The following is a 23,061-nucleotide window of genomic DNA, read 5'->3' on the forward strand; positions in this document are numbered from 1 at the left end:
TTTTTCTCCTCAGCGTGGTGAGACTTCGCTGGACATTGCACGGAGATTGAAGTTTTCCCAGATTGAGTCAATGCTAAGGAAAGCATCGTAATCCTAGAGGCCTCACGTGGAGAAGTAGAAAGAAACTAAAGCGCCGTGTTCTCTCTCCATTTTGGACAATCGGTCTGTGGACCGCTCAACCTGGATGCTGCAGTTTTACGGTTACCATGGGTAACCCTAATGGCGGTTGCCATGGTGACATTTGTGGAAGAGCTTTGTACTGATGATTTTTTTTTTCTCCCAGTGGAGTTCACCATGGTCATAATCTTTCTAGGAGAAACACTGAAGTCGTGGGAGTTTCCACTTTGGTCAACACAAAGGTGACATTTCCACCCCGGTTGGTCCTGAAGAAGAGAATCGCAGTTGGCTGGCTCGGTCCTCTCTTCTCAGGTGGGCCACTGTGACCAAGAGGTGGTCCTGTCTATATCATACCCAAAAAACGACTGTTTCTCTCCGTCCTTTTGAGTGGTAAGAGGAAGGTTCGAAGTAGATATATTTGTATAGAATGATGTGTTGGGGGGGGGCGGTGGGGGAGAGCTTCATATGTAAATATTCATTTGGTGAAACAACTTCAATAAAACCATCTATCGGTCGTCAGGGGTGGGGGTATTTAGGCCACAGTCATGTTGGGAAATCCTACAAGCCAGGGCTTTTTCTTTTTCTTTCCCGAGAGCCAATTTAACTAGAATACCTCTAGACATTTTGCTGTCAGCTTATAAGTAAAATCCGTCTTAATTATGAACAAAATTAGGCAACTATCAAGATGTTTCCTCACGGGGCGCCTGGGTGGCTCAGTCGGTTGAGCGTCCGACTTGGGCTCAGGTCACGATCTCACGGTCCGTGAGTTCGAGCCCCGCGTGGGGCTCTGTGCTGACAGCTCGGAGCCTGGGACCTGTTTGGGATTCTGTGTCTCCCCCTCTCTGACCCTCCCCCGTTCATGCTCTGTCTCTCTCTGGCTCAGAAATAAATAAACATTTAAGAGAAAAATGTTCCTTCAAAAATACCTTTATGATTCTCTTGTGAATACCAGGCAGCTACTAAGGTTGTTCTTTCTGTTTATTTTCATTGATACAATTCAAAATATTATTATTAGCGTGGGACGAAGGATTTCTTTACAATAAATAGAGCAAGAGGAAAAGATGGTATCTGCATTATACTTCCAGAAGGGAGATAGTGAATATCAAAATACATTTCTCAAGTCCTGTGTCAATGACACAGAGTAGAAATAAACACATTTTAAAAATGATCAAATTTCACCAAGCAGGACTGAATCATTAATATCTTTAGACATGGACTGAAGTGTAGACGTATCACACACTATATGAGGTCACGAATGAACAGTCTAAGAAGAAAAGATTTACCATCCTTGAACAGAACAAAGGGCTAATGAAAATCAAATCCGGAATATTTATTGAGCTATGTACAGAGCCTTAAGGTGTATGTTTTGTGAAGGAAATAGTAGTGTGTAGATACAGATTCAGAAGCCCCTGCGTGTCTCTGAAATTATTTTAGATACATGGCACCGAATCGAGTTAGCAGGTGGCTCTGGGTGATGGAATCAACAAATGAACTTCACACACCAGTGTACCTTCCACACGCACCTGTGTACCTTCAATTTGGTTTGCAAAATTACGCTATCACTCATGTGTGACCGTAACTGTCATCTTTTAGACGGTGTGAAAATTGAGCATTTTCTTCTATTTGTGACTGACTCTGGGCAGTTATCAAGATCAAAGAATAAAATATTTGACAGTTTGTTGTCTCTATGCTCATGACATTCTAATACTTTCTTCCTAGTTTTTCGTTTTTGAAGGCAGAAAACCGGGGCAGACATTTGTGGACATTAGGTCTTCTAGCGTCAGTCAATGAACTCTCAAACGAGCTGGGCTAGGTGCTAGGTACTGAAATACATATACGTGCTTCATGGAGTGCGTAACGTGCTTATGGAAAACTCATTAAATTCCTCACAAAATTATTTCCTCTGAGACTTAACTATAAAACCCTGGCCCTTTCTAATGGGGCTTAAAATGTATTTCATCCATATTGTCCTCTCCCTCCCTCCCTCCCTTCCTCTTTCTTTCCTTCCTTCCTTCCTTCTCTCCTTCATTCCCTCCCTTTTCTTTCTCTTTCTTCTTTCTTTCTTTCTTTCTTTCTTTCTTTCTTTCTTTCTTTCTTTCTTTCTTTCTTTTTCAGCTCAGCTTCCTGGAGTAGTATTATGTCTCTACAGCAATAAGGTGAAAATGTCCAGCTTATTTTGTCAAGGTTACAACAGTCCAGAGATTCAAGACCTCTGTCTCTGTCCCGATCAGTCATTTTACTTGACTGGTCCAAATAGATGGCTTATAGAAGAAAATTAACATTTTAAGGGGCTCTCTCTGAATGACATAGAGAATCCTAGATAACCTCTAGCGGTCAGGTAAAATTTACCCTTCAGGATGGTAGAATATGACACATGAAACCTATGTTCACCCAATCAATATTTTAATTAGCTGATAAAAATTTAAATGTCAGTTTTAGTGTCAAATACAGGAAATCTCAAGGAATATGTACTATATCTTTGTCCTCCCTTCTCCACTCCCCTACTCATATGGTGGGTTTTCAATTCTGGAAATCCTTAAAATCCTCCATTTAAGGGTTCCCTCTTCCCTGAGGCTTTTCTGAGACTTGTCAGTGTCCACTGTTTCACAATCGGATGCCACACACTCCCTGGGAAAAGCTGGTTTCTTCCTGCTTCATCAGGTGTATGATTTCATTGTACACACGGTGAGGAGCGTCCAAGCCCCAGATGAAGTCCACATGTGCCCATTCAGGAATGTTCTTATGGTAGATGAGATTGGTCACCTCGGCCAGCAGTGTCTTCACATCCTCTGGGTTTGAAAGCCAGTCCTGACCCCCCGTCCACATCGCCGTGGGGACCGTCATGTCTCTAACTTTGTACCTTACAGGAGTTGGCTAGAAAAAAAGAACGTAGGTAATGTTTGGGTTTTCAAGCTCACAATTTATATTTCAAATAAACGATAAAAATATGCCACGTGTGGGGCGCCTGGGGGGCTCAGTCGGTTGAGCGTCTGACTCTTGATTTCGACTCAGGTCATGATCTCATGGTTCCTGAGACTGAGTCCAGAGTTGGGTTGTGGGCTGATGGCTCAGGGGCCCGCTTGGGATTCTCTTTCTCCCTCTCTCTCTGCCCCTCCCGCACGCTCTCCCTCTCTCTCAAAATAAATAAATAAATAAGCTTTTGAAAAAAAAAAATATGCCATGTGTTGTGAAGAAAGGTGATTGGGCACCCGCAGCCAAGCAGAAATTCATCAAGAATTTCTGTTCAGCCCCTGCTTGAAGGCACAGTTGGTTAACCTTGCTGGGCCTCAGTTTCTTCATCTGGGAAATGAGGATGACACCTGTAATAACTTAGGAGGTTAAGGGAGAAACCATGTAAGTTGGCTTCCACTTTAAGCATTAATTTTCCATTACTTTTCTTCGTATTAATAAATACTTAACACACACATTATCTTTGGAAGATAATGTTCCTGTCCTTTTAAAGGATGATTTCAGAAATTCCACAAGGCTAGAGGGAAATTTTATATATATATATATATTTATTTATTTATTTATTATTATTATTATTTTAAATATAATTATTATATATATAAATTTAAATACAATATATTTTAATATAAACATATATTATATATATTATATATTATATATATTATATATGTATATGTATGTATATATATGTATGTGTATATATAATATGCACATAATATATGTGTGTACATATACAATATACACATAATATGTATATACATGTATGTATGCATGTACACATATACATACACGTGTACATACACACATACATGTATATACACACATAAACACATACATATACACATGTACATATATGTGCCTACACATATGTATGTACATACATGTATGTGTACACACATGTACATGCATACATATGTACACACATACATATATATGTGTATATATACATATATATAATATACACATAATAATATGTGTGTATATATATATATATATATATATGTACGATTCTATAGAGAAAGGCAAGAGATTGGAGCCTCACTGAGAAGTCCTTGGAATCTTCACAGAGACTTTCTGGAATAACAGAAAGCCCTTGAGGCAGACCCAAGCTCAAAACCTGGGGAAGTCAATGGCACTGGAACGCAGGTAGTCTGAACCAAGCGAGGTAACAATTAGAGCCCGCCTCCGGTCTTCTATCACCCGAAGAAAAGTATCCAGGATTCCTAACTGATACTTTTCCTTTGTCAAGACATGCTTCCAGATCATACTGGCTGTCCGAGCCCTGAGGTTGATCAAGCACCTAGAACTCTCCACAGTGAAGTTGAGGCTCATTTCTTCTCAGGAAATCCACTGTGGAGCCAAGGTGTCAACCCAGGCAGTCCTGGCTGACTCTCTGGGGCTTTCTAAGAATTGACAGTTCTGGCCTGAGACTGTGATTTAGAATAAGAAATATATATTTGGTTTCCATCCCCATTTCTGGCACAGAGCTCCTAAAACCCTTGGAGTTTACCAGGTGATGAGAGCCAACAAAGTGTCTTTTGTGAAGTTAATGAGCTGACTTTTGGACTTCACCCAAAGATGGGGGCTGGCCCCCCAGTGGACACAAGCACGTGAGGGCTGGAACTTTCAGTCCTGCCCCCAGACCTCCAGGGAGGGGAGAGGGGCTGGAGACGAGTTCCATCGCCAGTGGCCGATAATTGAATCAATCCTGCCTATGTAAAGAACCCTCTATAAACATCCTACATGGTTGGGGACCTTCCTCGCTGGTGAACACGTGGAGATTTGGGGAAACTGGCATGCTAGGAGAGAGCTGGAGGCTCTTTGCCCCTTGCCCACAACCTTGCCCTATACAGCTTTTCCATCTGGCTATTCCTGGGTCACTGTCTTTTGTAATAAATGGGTGATCTAGTAAGTTAAACGTCTGTCTGGTTTCTGCTAGCCAATCCGGCAAATTAACAGAACCCAAGGGGAGGGTTGTTAGATCTTCACTTTATGGCTAGTCGGTCAGAAGCACAGGAACAACCTGGGCTTGAGATTGCCATCTAGCTGGAGGGCACGCTCAGCAAATCGAGCCCTTGATCTGATGCTGTCTCCAGGTAGTGCCCGAATGAAGTTAAATTGTAGGACCCCGGCTGGTGCCCAGAGAACTGCCCGTTGGTGGTGAGGGATCTCCCCGCGCTCACACACACACAGAGGAATCGAGTGATCGGAACTACCTTCTATAGCCTAACTTCGACACAAAAGGTCGGAGCATTCTATGGCGCCATTAATGCATTTTTCTCTTTTACGTGTGAGAACACTGAACTGAATTCGGGTCGAACTCCAAGGTGCTGTGATTCTACGACACCTTTTTGGCACGCGTGTCTTCCTTTCCTTTCCCTGACCATTTCTAGGGCCCATGTTGCACATGCTGCTTTCTCTGGAATGTAAAACATTTATGTTGATAAAACTATCTTGAAGCTAGACTGCTTTCTCCAAAGGCATGTTTTAGGAAACAGTGAAGAAGGACCTAACAAAAGGTAGCTGATGGCTGTGATGGAGAATATGCTGGTCAGGGCGCTCCCAGTCTGTCCCATTTCTCGGCTTTTTACATCTAGATCCTCAGAGGCTGGCCTCTATCAGGCTCCCTCTGGCTCTATGTTTGCATGGTCAGTATTTGTTTGCATTCACACTGAAGCCAACCAATAATCTTCAGTGGGGATTTCATGCTCAGGAGAGTATCCTAGTCCCTTCGGACTTTCCACAACTGTTAATTTTATCCTGTAGCATCGACTGTGCATTTTCTTAGGTAATGCAATAACCTTTCGTATTTTTCACTTGCAAATTACAGATTCATTACAAGTGTGACCAGCGGGACTCTTAAGGGTTATCGAGTCCACTAACTTTTAAAGACAGAGACATGGGGGTCTGCGGAATCAAAAGCAGCTCACCCAGGACCACACAGAGGGTCATGCAAGAGAAGGACCCATGGGCATTGAGTGAAGCAGCCTGACCTCTGCCATCTTCATTCATGGTTTTGTTTTTTATTTTTATTTTTTGATCCTAAAAGGATCCTTCTACTGACCACCACAGACGACACTCTTCCCTTCACTAAATCTACCCTGTCTTGCTCCTTAGAAGCCCAAGTGCCTTCTTCCTGGAGGCAGCCTCATCGAGAAAGTTCTGCTACTCCATCATGAAAGCAGGAGGCCTCTTGGCTAAGCCGTGAACTTCTCTAGTTTCTTTTTTTTTAAAGTAGACTTCACACCCAGTGGTGCACAACGCTGGGCTTGAGTTCACTCATGGCCCTGAGACCAAGACTTGAGCTGAGAGCGAGAGTCCGATGCTTCACTGACCGAGCCACCCAGGTGCCCCTGAACTTCTCTTTTCAAATGGAGTCAAGCCCGAATTGTTAGCTGCTGGCCAAATTCTCATATTTTATTCCCGCCTTGACAAAAAACAAAAACAAAACCAAAACAAACAAAACAAAACAGAAACCCTGCCACGATCACTTCCCTCCCGTTTATTGCCAAAACAGGATGCATTTGATTTTCTTACCTGATTGCCTTTCTCCAGATTTTTGGTCTCGCTCCCCCAGTCAAACGCCCGGAGTTCCCCAGAGTTCACTGCCTAAAAGGAGACAAATGGACATGGCCTTCAAACGCAGCAGACGCATCTGCTACCACCGTCTGTAGTCAGGAGGGAACTGGAGAACCAAGGCTGAGGCTGCTCTTCCATTCGGGGCTAGGATGCTTTCCGGGAAAGCGTAAAGGCAAGAGTGAGGCCCTTTCGGGGAGAAAAACGTACCAGGAAAGCACTTCCCACGTTGTCCTACAACTGCAGGAAGTGCATGCCCAGAGCAGCCCGTGTGCAGATGGCTGTCCCGCAGGACCAGCCGGCTGCGGCGGGAGAGCGCCCCCTAGCGCTCGCGGTGGGGTGGTGCTCGGAGAAGGCGACCGAGGTACAATCGAGGTCAGAATTCTTCTTTGCTTTTGATAATCAAGTCTCTCTCCCGCCCCGCTACCGCCCCCCGCCCCGTACACACACACACACACACACACACACACACACACAGCAATGACCTTAGAAGAACAATCTGACTAGGCTCTAAATCCTTGGAGAAACAGGACCCATGTTTATGGCTTTTAAAGGTCCTCATCATATTCTTAAAACCTTCTGCTTGCAGTAGGATCCCTCTGGGATTTTTTGTTCAACAAAGTCGTAGTTTTATTTATGTACGTGTTCCACGAAGTGGTAGTTGCAGTAGATGAGAATCTAAGGTTAACCACGCTCTAGCTTTCTGTCTTTATCTCCGTCCTTCCTCCGACAGCCAGTCTACGTAGACTCTGCAGTACGTCTCTAACGAGCAATATTAGGTGTGGTGCTTCTCCACGTGTGAAAGGCTAACCAGCATCCACACCGTCCGAGAATCAGTTCTGAGCGATCCGAGATCCACCCGCGGCCCCTAGAGACAGTACATGTGACTGGTGATCCAGACCCTCCTGTCTGTGACTGTCGGTGAAGTCAGCAGCACAAAGGACTCGGGTGAAAACTTCTTGGGGCATTTAGGTCCTGCCTTCACATTTTTATCACCACCTGACCGTGCTGCTGGAGGAGCCGAAAAAGAGAATGGAAACGTGATCTCCAGCCTCATCTGTGACGTGTCCAGGGACAGAGAAAGGTCTCTCTTAGACCATCTGAAGTCACATTCTTCAAAAAAAATTTTTTTAGTGTTGATTTAGTTTTGAGAGAGAGAGGGAGAGAGAGCTTGAGCAGGGGAGGGGCAGAGAGAGGGAGACAGAATCTGAAGCAGGCTCGAACTCACAGCTCACGACCTGCGCTGAAGTCGGATGCTTAACCGACTGAACCACGTTGGCGTCCCTGAAGTCACGTTCTTAAGGTCCACCCAAGATTCCTTGAGCCATCTCCCTCCCATCTTCCCTCCCATCTCCTGAAAAGATTCACTGCTCTAGATTAAATCCACAGTGGAAACAGCATTGACAGGATCACGTTTCCTGTTGGAACACATGTGAAATAACACTTGCGCAGTCAAAAGGACATCCTTCGACTACTTCAGACAAGACGCACAAAGACCCTCAGCCAAGGTGACGTTCCTACCTGGCTCCAGTGTAGGATATTTTGCACAGACGTCCCGGCGGGCGTATGCGCCACATACACGTTTGCTCGGCTCTGTAACAAAGCACGAGTGGTTTGTGGGGCGTGGGAAAACTCACGAGATGTGCACCTTGACAAGACCACATCTCCAGGGGGTCAGAGGAAGACATGGGAATATCGTTAGTTTAGCAGCAATTATCTACGAAACAGACATACACACATGCACATAACTTTTAAAAATGCCACTAAATGTATTCTCAGGCACCTGTATTTTTTCATCTGAGAACAGCTTCTCCTTAGACATCTGACTTCTTCTAAAAGCTTGACTAAGATAATTAAGCATGAGGGCTCTAGAACCGGGTCTGTATTCAAATCCCACCTCTGTCATTCAATTTGGGAGTTCTTTAATGCATTATTTATTTATTTAATTAATTCTTTAGGTATTTAATGCATTAAGTCTCAGGATACTAGTCTATAAATGGACGTATTGATAATACCTGTCTCATAGGGTTGTTATAGGGAATCACTTAGCCTGGCATATAATAAATGGTAGCTATTAATGATATTATTAATAAAAAAGGGAAAAAAATCTTTAGGAGTGAAAGACGTATGCCCCTGGCTGCTGGGAGCATGGCAGGCAGACTGTTGGACTTCCTTGGAGTTGGGGGAGGGGGGGGGGTCCCAGTTGCAGAGAGCTGTCCTGCCCAACGTCTCCCCCGGTGACATCTGTAGTAAGTGATGGGTTGAAGCGGGATTATAAAGACCAACCCCTTCACTCTGACTTGGGACAGCTTGGAAGGGTCATCTGATAGTCACATCAACCGAGGTTCCCACTGAGACCCCATAGTGACTTGACGCTCTCAGTCTACTGAATCCTGCTTCCTTCCCTGCCCTGGGTGCCATCCCAAGGGTCTCACTCCAAATCATTCTGCACACTAATCTCCAACTCAGATGGTGTTTTCTGAGGAAGCCTGCCAGCGACCCCACCAACGGTGGCTATGCCTAAGCTGAACTGAGATTCCGAGACGTCCCCTTAAACTACAAACTGGAAGGACCTACGGAGAAAGAAGAGGTGTGTGATGTCTGGCAGTTAACTTACCACAGTAGAGCTGCTCTCACACCTGTTCCATCCATAATCTACGAAGTTAATATCTAGCAATGCCCTCACGTCAACCTTGACTCAGCCCGTGTTGAAGTATTTTCTGCGTGTTAGTATGATTTGAAGAAAACCAAATTAGTTGGTGTATGTCATTTCTCTAAGCCTGCCCTGTAGTCGCTCACTTTCAGGGACTGAGACCGATCACTCCTAGTGGAAACAGGATTTATTAGGCTCCCACTTACCATGTTCATATTGTTGGCGTTAAATCCTCCCAGAAGTAACATGACGTTGCTACAAATCTGATCAATAATCATCTGACCACACAGGTAAATAACAAACTGTCTGAAGAATCTGGTCTGGTACAGAAATTCTTTTTTGCCAAACAGCCCCTGTAAAAATATGAAATGGGGTAGTAGTTATTACATTAGAGTTCAAAAGAAGTGAGTCTAATTTAAAAGCATACAGATCTTCCTCAACTTATGATGGAGTTATGTCCCCAATACTACCCCATCATAAGCTGAAAATATCCAAAGTCAACAATGCACTTAATACACTTAACCTACTGATATCATAGCTCAGCCTAGCAGACCTTATACATGATCAGAATGCTTACATTAGCCTACGGTTGGGCAAAGTCACCTAACACAAAGTCTATTTTATTTATCTATTTATTTTAAAGGAGATGTAAAAATATTTATGTATTTATTTTGAGAGAGAGAGAGAGAGAGCACACAAGCAGGGAAGGGGCAGAGAGAGAGAGAGAGAGAGAGAGAGAGAGAGAATCCCAAGCAGGCTCCGCACTGTCCACATGGAGCCCAATGTGTGGCTCAAACCCATGAACCGTGAGATCAAGACCTGAGTGGAAATCAAGAGTCGGACGCTTAACTGACTGAGCCACCCAGGCGTCCCAACACCTATTTTATAATAAAGTGTAATTTATTGGGTACTGCGCCGAAAGTGACAAACAGTGGCTGTGTGGGAACAGAAGGGTGGTAAGTGTATCATTCGTTGACCCTCGTGACCCTGTGGTTGCCCAGGAGCTGTGGCTGCCGAGAAAGGATCGTACCAAATGTCACTAGCCCAGGAAGAGATCAACATTCAGAATTCAAAGTATGGTTTCTAGTGAATGCTTTCGCACCGTCATAAAGTCGAAAGATCATTATGTCGATTTTATATTCTGCGTGTCGTGGCAAATCGGGTTGGAGACCCTTCTACACAGACAGGAAGTTCTCTGAGGACTCACATACCTTGATCATCATATCCGGCAGCAGCAAAAATTTGGTGCCAGGACTTTTGGCGTGTTTGACAGTGGCTATGGGTGCTAAAGCAAAATACATTTTGATTTTCTGAGCCAGTTCTGGCATGGTGGAAAAAGCAATAAAGCCTACAAAAGAAGAGATACGTCAGTGTGGATATTGAATCTCCTAAAAGCCGTAAAATACTGATTTCACTCTGGTCAAGTTATTTCAGGAACTCCGTGCGATGGTGTCTTAACCGTCCCAGGGAAATACAAGCTCCTTAAAAGGGGAAAACACCAGCCGCCAAAATACCTCTGTGTCCCCTAAGACATCTTGCAAACACTTTCCAACTAGTAGGTTCTCATTACATTACCGAATGGACCTATTGAGTCCAATAGTACGGACTCTGAGAACATATATATGTAGAGGGAAGTAACTGTGTGCTAGACACTTTTCAGGGGACTTTTGTAGCTCTTCCTTCATTTAATTCTGACTCTTGCGAGGGAGGTATTGAGGCAAATCTCTGCTTTACGGTGAAAGAGGTTGAGCGTTAGAGAAATCACCTTGTTTATTGGTAACGAGCATGTTCCGTAATATAATGGGTGTTGGGAGAGCAGGGTTTACGCTGGTCTCCTTGACTCCTACCTTTTCTGGAGCCCAAACTGTAATGTAATCTAAGTTGTCTCGTGAACTGGGTTTCAACTCTTATTTTTGTCGTAGACTAGGTCTGAGACCCTGGCTAGCCAGTCCGTGCCTCGGTTTCGCTATCTATGAAACAGTCCAAATTACCACCGTGTAGGGGAGATCTCTGTGGAGCCTTGGGGAGAAAAAGGGGCCTTTTAAAGCCAGGGCAAGGTCATTGAGTTTGAAATACTCTGTGCACTCAGATATTTGCAGCTTGAGCGATAGGGGGCAGGGCAGACGGAAACCAGTATCACGTGACTTCCTCCCGTCCCCAGAAGGTGAGTATTCACGAAGAGCACTTCCTTCTCAACTTCTCCCTCCCTGTGATTAGGTTTGCCAGCCACAGGCCAAGGCAGGTTCAAGAGTAACTCACTCGTAGCTTTTGCCCTCCCAGCTGTAGGTCCTATCGCAGGACGGAGCTGGAACGCCATTAAACTGTAGTCCAGCTTCACTGTGACCCTCTCTGAACTCCCTCGAATGTCAAGTTTGAGAACTCCCGCTAACTTCCCCCAGTGATACTTCTCTTTCTGCAAAGCAAGTACAAGTTTTCCGTAGGAACAGCTCCATGGTTGACCACTAGGAGAGTCCTGTGCTTTTTTGGCCCCCTTTTTCTTCTCGAAATAGCATTTGGCCTCATCAGTAGCACCTTGGTCTTAATGTCACGCTGGATGATTTGCGTGTAGAGAAGAGAAAATCTCAAGGGCCTCTGGACATTAGAGCAAGGGCAGGCACTAACACCCCAACTTTCTTTCTGAGAAGTGTGTGGGGAGACGGGAACGTCACCGCAACCGGTTAATGTTGTTGAAAAATCCAGAGGAGAAAACGTGGAAGTCAGACTCTTCATTGGCCAGAGAGCACCAAATAAAAAGAAGCCCACTGAACGCCTGCCCCAAATTCCAGGAGGTGCGCTTACCTGCCTTCTCAGAGCCCCATACCCTGGCCGTCACCTTCGGGTTCGGCTCGGGGTGAAGGCAGAGCTCTCTCTGCCCTCCCGGGACAGCCTTCCCCTCACGGCCTGCGCCGGGCCCCTCCTGCTCTCCCCTTGTCCTGATCTAAGCCAAACACACTTTTCCTACTGGTTTCGGTCTGAGACGAGGCGGAAGGCCGCAGACTGCACTCCCGTCTCCCCAGTAGATGACCTGTATCCCACAGGGGCCGTGCGTTACGGTCTCTCGCAAGTGCAGCGAATGCAAAAGGACAACAGCACAAAATTCCAGGCGTTGTCCTTCGAAGGAAAGGAAAAAGACCTGGATAAAACCCCCCATCACTGCTGTCCGTAGCGGGACGACAATGCTTGCTGTGTATTGAATTGCAGGTACACTCTGGGCTCTGAGACGAAATCCCTGCCTTCCCAGACCTTGTATACATTACCATTGAATAGTCCAAACTACCTCTAACTCTGCTAAGAAGGAGTGACTATCACCATCTTACAGATGAGGAAACCGAGACCCGAGGGGCTGGAGAATTGGCTCAAGGACATTCAGCTACGAGGCCCCAGAGCCAGATGTGATCTAATTCCACCTCTGTCCGCCTCGAAAGCCCTGGCTCCTTCTACCACACCACAAGCTTCTCTCAGCTCGATCCCTGGTTTCCCACAGCCCTCGGAGTGGGAAGAGGATGGGGTCAGTTTTGAGACGCACGTCGGATGACAGATCCCAGGCAGAGCCACGCGCACCGCATGCCCGCATTTCTGACTGTACAAACCTGCTTTCCTTCGAACCTACCCATGGTAGTGCCCTGTGAATAGCCGACATAATAGATCTTTTCCTGGCCGGTTTTCTGCAAAATAAAGTTTATGACTGCAGGAAGGTCAAACCTAGCCATCTCATCATAACTATAAGGGGGGAAAAGACAAAGTTACATGAAAAATTACAATCAGAAACGACAAAAGCAGCCCCGGGGTTTACAAACAAGCCCCCGAGGCGTCATCCCCACGGGCCTGTTACTGTGCCCCTCACAACCCTCAGAGTGGACTTGTTTCACACCCGGGACACATGGGGCCTCTGGGGCCACCAGCTATTTGCACACTGCTGTTTTCTCCAGATGTGATCGCAGAGCGGTAATCATCTTCCGTGGATGTTTACTGAGCACATGACTTACCTCCCAGTGGAGGTGTCCTATTACACAGTTAGTAGAATAGCACAGGGCCGTGCACATTCATTTGTATGGAAAGGATTGAAAATGCCGCGGGGCCCTTCTCTGATCACATGGATAAAGAGCAGGTTGAATGCCAATAGGTACTTTAAATAAAAACATTAAAAACCTTTCATAAGAGTGTGAGATATGTATTAGTTAAATTGATGGTCCCTAAGACTTCATGATTTCCCTCATATCTTTTTTTTTTCTTTGAGAGAGAGCGAGAGAGCGAGAGAGCGAGAGAGCATGAATGGGGAGAAGCATAGAGAGAAGGAGAGAAAGAATCCCAAGCAGGCTCCGTGCTGTCAGCACAGAACCCAGTGCGGGGCTCGAACTCAAACTGTGAGATCATGACCTGAACTGAAACAAAGAGTTGGATATTTAACGGACTGAGCCACCCAGGCACCCCGAGTTTCCCTTATGTCTTTAATGTTGCCTGATCTCATTACTTTCTGGGTATCGGTCCTTGTCATTACTCAGGGGGGAGTTAGCCCCAGGATGTGCATCTACAAGGAAATGGACCTACATCTTCTCTCCTCCCAGTCTCAACCGCCTGACAACAACCACCACTTTTAGCCAGACCCACCTTCTACTTGGGAAACCCGATCTTCCCCACTCCTCCCCGCAAAGAACCCCTAGTGAAATTAAAACAATTGAGGGACATCACGGTAGGATATTGATGAGCCAACCAAGGTAAATTATCCAAATGCTAGAAGCCGTATTCTTTATCCAGTTCTCCCAAAGACATCCATGTCCGCCTCCACTCTCAACACTGTCGTATACCTGAAAGCCCAGAACTCATCTTGGTCAATGGAGAGGGTCTTGTGTTTCCGAGACCAGGTGTTTCCCCGGCTGTTCCCCAGCCACACGTCAAAACCAGCATCGGCCAGAATGAAGCCCAGGCTGTTGTTGGGAAGGTTGGAAATCCAGTTGCTGGCGTCTCCAAGCAGGCCATGCTGCAGGAACACCACAGGCTTGGAACCTACACGGGAGAGAATTTCAGCTGCGTGAAATGTTCTCCACCTTTCTTGTTACCCTCTAGGGTGTAAGGGCTTTCAAGGTCAAAGGACCTGTGTTCAAATTTTGATTTAGCTGCTTGCTAGATGGATTGTGTTGGTTGGTCACTCACCCTCTCTGCTTCTTGATTTCCTCATCAGAAGAGCAGGATTTTTGTTATGATTAAGTAAAATAGTGCACAAGGGGCAGATGGGGCCATGCCGGGCATAGAGAAGAGATCAATAAAGTTCAGCGTCCATTGTGGTCTTTGTGTAGTTTTTACTATCACTAGATGTGTCTGGGCACCACAGAGGACATTGGAAGTGTCCTGGAGGCAGTATAGTATCATGATTAAGATAATTATGTAATGACAAATATAATGATCTATCATATACTTTTAAATGTATATATAATGTATTATTATAAAATTATATATAGATGTATGTTTCACATATACCATATATGTAATGGTTTAATGATTATGGGCCCTTCATGTCAAAAGGATTCATTAGCCAGCTTGAAGAAGTTCCCACTTCTCAAATATGGGAACATTTGAGACTCAAAATAAATAATGATAGCAATAAGTTATATCCCAGTGAATACATTAAGAATGCCTAAGACTATATTGATACCCATCAATAAAAGAATAAACAAATAATTAGAGAGGGAAAGAAAAGCTCTTACTTACAGTAAAATATCAATAAATATGGAAAGATTGATGGCCTTAGAAAATCATCAGGGGATGCTAAAATCAGTGGGTAAAAGTTCAGAGAGATATAGTATATTTACATTATCTGAAAGTATCTCCTCAAAAATTATTTGTTAGTTACAAAGGGGAAAATGTTGGATTCAGAGTAGAAAACCTGACAGGCTCTACCTTAACAAAATTGTTATAAAGCTAATATCACTAAAGGGAACAGGGCCAGTCATTTATGCCATTCACAAACATTAACTCAAAATGTATTAAGACTTAAACGTGAAGCCTGAAACCATAAAAAGCCTAGAACTAAACATAGGGACAAATCTCCTTGACATTAGTCTTGGCGCTGATGTTTTTGGATAAGACACCAAAATCACAAGCAACAAAACCAAAAATGAACAAGTGCGACTGAGTCAAACTAAAAATCCCCTGCAGAGCAAAGGAAACGCCCTCATAGTGAAAAGATAACTCACAGAATGGGAGCTAACATTTGCAAACCATGTATCTGATAAGCAGTTAATATTCCCGAATAAAAAGAACTCGTACTACTCAATAGCAAAAAAAGCCAATCTGATTGAAAAATGGGCAAATGATCTGAAAGGGCATTTTGCCAAAGGCGACATACGAATGTTCAACAAGCACATGAAAAGGTGCTCAACGTCACTCATCGTCAGGGAAATGCAAATCAAAACCACAATGAGCTATCACCTCACAACTGTTCGAATGGCTGTTACAGAAAAGAAGGAGCAACCAGGACGTTGAGAATATTGGGGAAAAGGGAACTCTTGTACACTTGGGTGGTAACATAAATTGCTACCGCCATTAGGGAAAACAATATGGAGGTTCCTCAACAGATTAGAAATAGAACTACCAGATAAACCAGCAACTACACTTCTGGGTATATGTTCAAAGGAAATAAAACCAGTGCAATCTCAAAGAGATATCTACATTTTCATGTCCATTGCAGCATTAAAAGACTGGAAACAACCTAAGTATCTGTTGACTGAGGAATGCATAAAGATGTGGTGTGTGTGTGTGTGTGTGTATGTGTGTGTGTGTGTATAATTTAGCCATTTGTGACAAACATGGATGAAACTGGAGGACATTATGCTAAGCAAAATAAGTCAGGCAGGGAAAGACATACTGTATAATCTCACATATATGTGGCATCTAAAAAAAAAAAAAAAGAGTTGAACTCCTAGAAACAAAGAATACAACAGTGGTTACCAGGGACTGAGGGGTGGGGGAAATGGGCTAATATTGGTTAAAGGGTACAAGTCTTCATCTATAAAATGAGCAATTCCTGGGTAGCTAATGTATAGCAGGGTGGCTATAATATTAATAGTAATATTAATATGAAGGTAATAATAGGTAATGTCAATAATATTATCAATAGGTAATAGGTAATATCAATAATATTATCAATAATAGGTAATATCAAGCTAATAATATTGCATTTGCTAACAGAATAGATCTTAAGCATTCTCACTACAAAAAAAACATAAGTAAAATAAAATGGTAACTCTTGGAGGTGATGGATGTGCTTGCTAATTAACCTGCTTGTGGCGATCAGTGCATAATGTATCAGAGCAAACCATCACACTGTGCACTTTAAATATATACAATTTTGTCAATTATGCATCCATAAAGCTGGGGAGAAAAGAAGAATATTTTTTAATAAAGCGAATATCACCAGTATCGGGACAAGCCGTTTCATGTGCTCCAAAATATGACACATTGAGGGCACACCTCTGCTTCTGTGGCATTCCCCCCAAAATGTATAAGCTGCATCCCATCATGAAGAAATGCCAGACAAAACAAATTGGAGAGCGTTCTGTAATAACCGTCCAAAACGCTTTTAAAAAATGTCAAAGGCAAAGAGACAAAACCTGAGAAATTGGTTCAGTTTATAAAGGAGACAACCCCCCCCCCCAAAAAAAAACCCCACAAAACATGACAACTAACTGTGGCATACGTCCCTGGATTAGATTACTGACCAGGGATAAAAGCAAATATAAAGGACTTTGATATAACTGACATAATTGTAATATGGGATATGCAGTAGGTAATAACATCAATCATTCAATTTCCTACCTTTTGAGAAATGTGCTGTGATGAGAGAAAAGAACATTTTTAGTGAAGGCGATCAGGATACCACCTACCCTCCTAGGGGATTTTCTCCTTGAAGAGGCCAATAGAAGCTGCAGAAACAACACTGGCCACGAGAGGGGAGTATTCTGCATCAACTGGACCCAAAAGGCAGGTAGATACACTAAACTCCAAACTCGTGTGACGAGTGAACAGTCTAAGTAAACAGGATGTGAGGAAACAAATTCCATTCAAGAATGGGGGCTGCAGGTGATTCGTGAGCTTAGGAACTGCCACAGTCACTCGATCGCTCAGAAGAGCTGTGCCTGGTTTACGTCCTAGGATTAGCGGGGCTTGGTGAGAAGTTCTTTCTGCAACTCCCGGCTACTTATTTGTATAAAATTCATTAAAATCCATTCACTCAGTCCACGTATGTTTATTGGCATCTAGAACGTGTGTGGCACTCTTTTAGGCACTGGCTGTGTAGCCTTCAACAGAATAAAGTCCCAGTTCCCGATGAGTTTACATTCTGGTTGGGGGAGACAGATCGTGAATAAGTAAATATCTATCCCACCAGGTGACAGGTGCTATAAGGAAAAGGAAGCAGGATAAAGCGGCGAGAGCCTGCTAGGTGGCAAAGGGCTGCTATTTTGAAAAGGGTGGTTAGGGAAAGAAGGTGATTGAGAGGACCTAAATGAAGGCCCCGGGCAGACTGTGTAGCTATCTGATGAATTAGCGGTCCAGAGGGAGCACGGTTAAGTTCAAAGGCACCGAGGTTGGGGCATGCTGAAGATATATCAGGCAGGGTTGTGCAGCTGGCTTAAAACAAGTTGGTTTTCAAAAAGCTGCACAAGTGTAAGTTGCAATAAAACAGAACCCTAAAGCCTGTTCACACCAAAGACAATAGCATTCACCCAGCCTTCCCTGGTTCTAGTTAAGAACGTGGGCTAGAGCGGCAGACGGATCTTGATTTGAGTGTGGGTTTTGCAACATTCTAGCAAGTGCTAGCACAGGCTTTCTGGACAAGTTACTTAGCCTCTGTGAGTGGCAGTTTCTTAGGAGTATTGTGAAAGTTAAATGAGACGAATGCAAATAAAACACATAGCCTTGTACCTGGCGTTTAGAGAGAGCACAATATGAAATTATATTATCTGTACTCATCACAAATAATGTAGCTGCTGTTATACACGTAGAGCTAGAGTATTCAAAGGAACAGGGCCAAATGGAGGCAGAGGGTGGGCACACTTTCATTGGTAAGGAACGCGAATTTTTTAAAAACCAGCATGAGCTGAAAATCCCATATACAAAGAATGGGATTATATGAATTGTAGAAAGGTCTAACAAATTGTAAATGTACACGTGTTGCCTGAGTTTTAAAAAATTTTGGTGAGAAGTTGGGCAATATCTCAAATACTTAAAGTGCTGTTTGGATGGGGAATAGAGTGTGCAGGGGTGGGCGTGAGATGCCATATTGAAATTTGCATTCTTCATGAGCAGGGCCTGGTGTGGTCTGGTCAAGAGACTGTCAGTGAATATTCTAGAACGTCTATATAAAAGGAGTTTGGGGATGGGTTATATGCTAGAAGGGGTCAAGAAATGGACCTTCCTGGAAGGTGTTTTTGTTTTTGTTTTTGTTTTTGTTTTTTAGGCAACCACTATGTTTCTTTGAGATAATTGGAGATATTTGGATTAATGGAGTGGTTGTGATGGAGATTATGGGGGGTAGTGAAGCTATCTTTTGACCCGAACAATGGGCTCCAGTCTGTAACAAGAACACAGACTCCCCTCTACACACCCAAATCACAAGGAAGTCATTACTGTAAGGAAGGCTGCCATATTGGAGGGGCATGGGGGTGAACCATACCTGTCTTCTTAAGTTTCGTTAGGCCTTGAGGAATTCTGTTAACAGAAAGGATATACCCATCTTCTGTCACTACTTCATACTCTTCCCAGGGATAGCCTTGATGTTGGATGATTTCACTCTAAGAAAAAAGCAGTGTCTTTTGAGTTCAGTTCTGTATGGTTGTACTCTCAATAGTTCAAAAGTACTAAGTAGATTCCTTGACCTGGAAGATGTGGACAAGACATCCCTTCTGTTCCCTAGTTAAGCATGTTACCTTAGAAAAACTAGCCACCAACACTACCGCCAGCTTTCTTTGCCTTTAATGTGGAGAACGGACCAGAACAATGGTTCTCAAAGTGTGGGCCCTGGACCCAAAGCATCAGCATCACTTGGGAACTTGTTAGAGTTACAAGTGATCCGTTTCCCTCCACAACTATTGAATTGGGAACTGGGAGGGATTTGTGGTTTAACGAGCTCCTTCAGAAATTCTGATTCACCCTAATGTTTAAGAACCACTAGACCAGAATACTGATTCCAAAGCCTGAGTGGACATCACTAATTATCTGGGACACTTAAATGTACAGCTATCTGGGCCCACTTCAGGTTAGGGATCAGGTAATTCTAATGCAGTCAATGCGGGCATCTGTCCCAGGAGAGCTTATGAGAACCCTTAGACCATGGAATTTCCTAAGGTTCTTTTCAGATCTAAAAACCACAGACTCGGGACACCTAGGTGGCTCATCCAGTTGAGCATCTAACTCTTGGTTTCAGCTCAGGTCATGACCCCAGGGTCACGGGATTGAGACCTGGGTCGGGCTCTGCTCTGGGTGTGAGACTGCTTAAGATTCTCTCTCCCTCTCTCTCTGCCCCTCCCCTGCTCATGCTTTTTAAAATACAATACAATAAATACAATAAACACAATAAATACAATAAACACAATAAATACAATACAATACAAACCACAGACTCAAGAACAGCAGTTCTTAACATTTTTAGGTCAAGGATCCCTCGGTGAATTCGAGGAGAACTATAAAAAGGAATACACACATGGACACACAAACACGTTTTTGTGTATACTTTCAGGAGTTCCTGATTTCTTGTTGCCTGTGTATGGACCCCTGTTTAAGGACCCCTACTCTACACAGTTATCACATGTAGAAGGTCTTTGTGAAATACGAGGCTTCAGAAATCTGCTCCGTATCTTCACCATTCCTACCCACTGTCATTACCCAGAGGAGGGAATTATTTCTATCAGCTGCTGCGTTAAAAGGACCGATAGAGGAGAAAGCCGGGACTGAAATGCCCAGCGTAGTACCTGAGGAAAAGCCTAGTAGTGGAGAGAAAGTCCCTGAGGTCCCACTGCTTGGCTTTTAATCCTGGTTTGAACACTGATACACAAACTAGCTGTACGATCTTGGGAAAGTTAGTTAACTTGTCCTTGTTCCTCAATTTATAAACCTATAAATGAGGTATGCCCATGGTTTATACTCCATGGGGTTCTTGCAAGGAATGTGAAGAGATAGTGCACATATAACACTCACTAGATTACCTGGCACATAGTAGGTGTTTAATGCACATTAGCGACTACTGTAACTAAACATCACGCCCACCCTCTCAAGTAACTACTATTCATTTTGCAGACGTGAGGTTAAGAGACCTTTCTTTCAGAAAAAACTTCCTGAATTCCCTGGATTGGGTCCCCCTATTTTATGTTTTCTTCTTTGATTTCACTGCTCTTGTCATTAGCAATTGAGTGTCTATTTTCCCTGCTGGACCGTATAGCTCCACGAACTAGGGTCTTTTGGTACCCTTAGATGTCTGTAACCTAGTGATTAACACATATCAAGGGCCTAATAGGTGCTCATTTAACACCAGCTAGAAAACCACACGCATGAAGCCAGCTGTCTACCAAAACATAGGAGAGATTATATCCATGTGAATCAGTATACGGAATCAAATCCGTTCAGACTCCGAACCGCTTATATTTCATTTCTTTGAATCGAAACCAGTAATCATATGAATTTCCTACTTTACTTTGCCTCTCCATGCATGAACTCTCAATGGCAGAGTTGGGTTCAATGGATTTTAGCGCCCGGCGCTGGGCACACCCAGTGGGTGAGGCCAGGGAGACCGGCTCTGTCTATGGCTAGAGAGATTCCTTCTAATTACTCAGAGGAATGTGTGTGGGACCTTCGCCGGGCCAGGAGGGAGGAAGGAGCCTCTCCTCACCTGGGAGGGTTCACTGTGCAGTGGTTAGAGTGATGAGGCTTGTGTTCGGGCAGGCCTGGACTGAAGTTGAAGCTATGCTGCCTGCCAGTGGTGTGGCCCAACCGATGCTCCTCATAGCCTCTTTATTCTGTTTCTTGATTTGAAATACGGGGATGATCCTACCTACTGCAGGGGGGCAGTGAGGAGGACACGGCCCCTCTGCCATTTTCATGACAGTATCTGCGACGGGATACGCACAACTTGATGAGGGGCGCTGCTGAGCTCAACTAAGAGCTCGAAAGTGAGCTGAAAACTTCTCTGGGATGCTTAAAAAGTCGTCACGCCGTTCATGAGTTCTACCCCTCTCTAGATTTCCTCCGGGCCCTCTTATTGCCAGCCAACCGAGTGACCAATCCAAAAGAGGGTAAGGAGAATAGACCAGAACGGGCACAGGATGTGACGAGGAGCAGGTGTCCTGACAGTAAGGAGTGAGAAGCGAGACCCTTCTGATACACACGAGATGGCAACAATCAAGGGTCTGGGTGTGGCTCAAGATACCACAGTGGTTTCTCTGCTCCTAGAATGAGCCTAAGAATCCAGGAAAGAGTTAAGTTGTGCTCGAAGCAGAAGGATTAAGCCACTCGCCCAAATTCACTGAATTTGTTCAAGGAGAATGCAGGCTTACTCACTCACTGGCTTTCTTCCCAGTACCGTGTACTGGTCCATGATTACGCTCTGCCAGCAAAAGTCACGACCACACATAAATATAATATATAATGCAGATAATACGCAGTGCAAAAGTTAACGTGGGAGCCACGTCATTTCCCCCCAAGCGTGGAAAATCCCAACTTACAATATTCATGAATGCTTCTGGGTCCGCTGCTTTAGTCGGCATACCTCCCGAATTCACATTTCTTTGGAACAAATATGCCACCACAATCAGAAGCCACATCTCCGTCCTGTGTGAGACAATCCACACTCTTGACAAGAGTTTTGACATGATCCAACATCTGCATGTGTGTTTTTTCCCGGCAATGGAACAACCGGTTCTATTGTCAGAAGGATCTAGAGGTTTAAACACTGTTTCCTGAGTGTCCCATCTAGGACACTCCCCCCAAATTCTGAGACAGATTCAACAAGCTTGATTGATAGGAAGGAAAGAACACCAAGTGGACTGGCAACGTGGCCGAGGATGTCCCAATGCCACCAGGCTCCTCCTACAGCTCACACGGCTCAAACTCACCAATCCTCACCTTCTAGGTGTGGGGAACTTTCTTTGATGCAACCTGGAATTATGTGCACGTGATACAGCCCATAAAACCCCTGTTCTTCATCATCAGGAAATAAGAACCATAGGGAAGATAATTTTTCTTTTATTCCTAGTTTTCTTTTAATGTTTATTTTTGAGAGAGAGACGGGTGGGGGAAGGGGCAGAGAGAGACAGAGACAGAATCTGAAGCAGGCTCCAGGCTCTGAGCTGTCAGCACAGAGCCTGACATGGGGCTCGAACCCATGAACCGCGAGATCATGACCCCAGCCAAAGTTGGACGCTTAAGTGACTGAGCCACCCAGCTGCCCCCCCTTTTCTCCCCTAGTTTTCAATCTCTCTTCCAGTCTGCAGAACGCATTACAAGTTTTGATAGCCACCTTCTAGGGTTTCAATGATCAGTCCTTTTATTGAAGATCAATGTAGGTTATAAGGAGTTCTATTTAACATGTCAGAAAATTACAGGACATTCCCTCTTTTTTAGTGATGAGTGAGATCATTGGTTGGAAGAAAATGCATCTTCCACGTTTAGACCCTTTTTTAATGTGGCTCCATTAAATAGACACGTGAAAAAAGTTTCATGTGGGGTCGTAACCACTGGCTAATTGCCGAGAGATTAAT

The 23,061-nt window shown here is 44.2% G+C and overlaps 2 protein-coding genes across 4 annotated transcripts in view; one reads left to right on the forward strand and one right to left on the reverse strand.

Annotated features, from left to right (window-relative positions):
- ANKRD22 (ankyrin repeat domain 22) overlaps positions 1-1,801 on the forward strand; it is a 38,794-nt gene extending 36,993 nt beyond the window's left edge. For all 3 annotated transcript variants that reach the window (XM_053207762.1, XM_015079083.3, XM_015079084.3), the window contains one exon: positions 14-1,801. In XM_053207762.1, the coding sequence (XP_053063737.1) occupies positions 14-91 (78 nt within the window). In that variant the 3' untranslated portion in view covers positions 92-1,801. The remainder of the gene's footprint in view (positions 1-13) is intronic.
- Positions 1,802-2,503: 702 nt separating this feature from the next.
- Positions 2,504-22,383, reverse strand: LIPM (lipase family member M). The gene is made up of 9 exons (XM_015079086.3): positions 22,027-22,383; positions 18,987-19,104; positions 14,122-14,320; positions 12,927-13,036; positions 10,528-10,664; positions 9,523-9,669; positions 8,185-8,256; positions 6,625-6,696; positions 2,504-2,991 (listed from the first exon to the last, which is right to left on the reverse strand). Exons 1-9 carry the CDS (start codon positions 22,171-22,173, stop codon positions 2,722-2,724), a joined length of 1,272 nt encoding a protein of 423 aa, XP_014934572.1. The 5' UTR covers positions 22,174-22,383; the 3' UTR covers positions 2,504-2,721.
- Between the last annotated feature and the right edge of the window lie 678 nt (positions 22,384-23,061).

This window comes from Acinonyx jubatus, chromosome D2 (genome assembly GCF_027475565.1).
Source record: "Acinonyx jubatus isolate Ajub_Pintada_27869175 chromosome D2, VMU_Ajub_asm_v1.0, whole genome shotgun sequence".
In the NCBI taxonomy this organism is placed as follows: Eukaryota; Metazoa; Chordata; class Mammalia; order Carnivora; family Felidae; genus Acinonyx; species Acinonyx jubatus.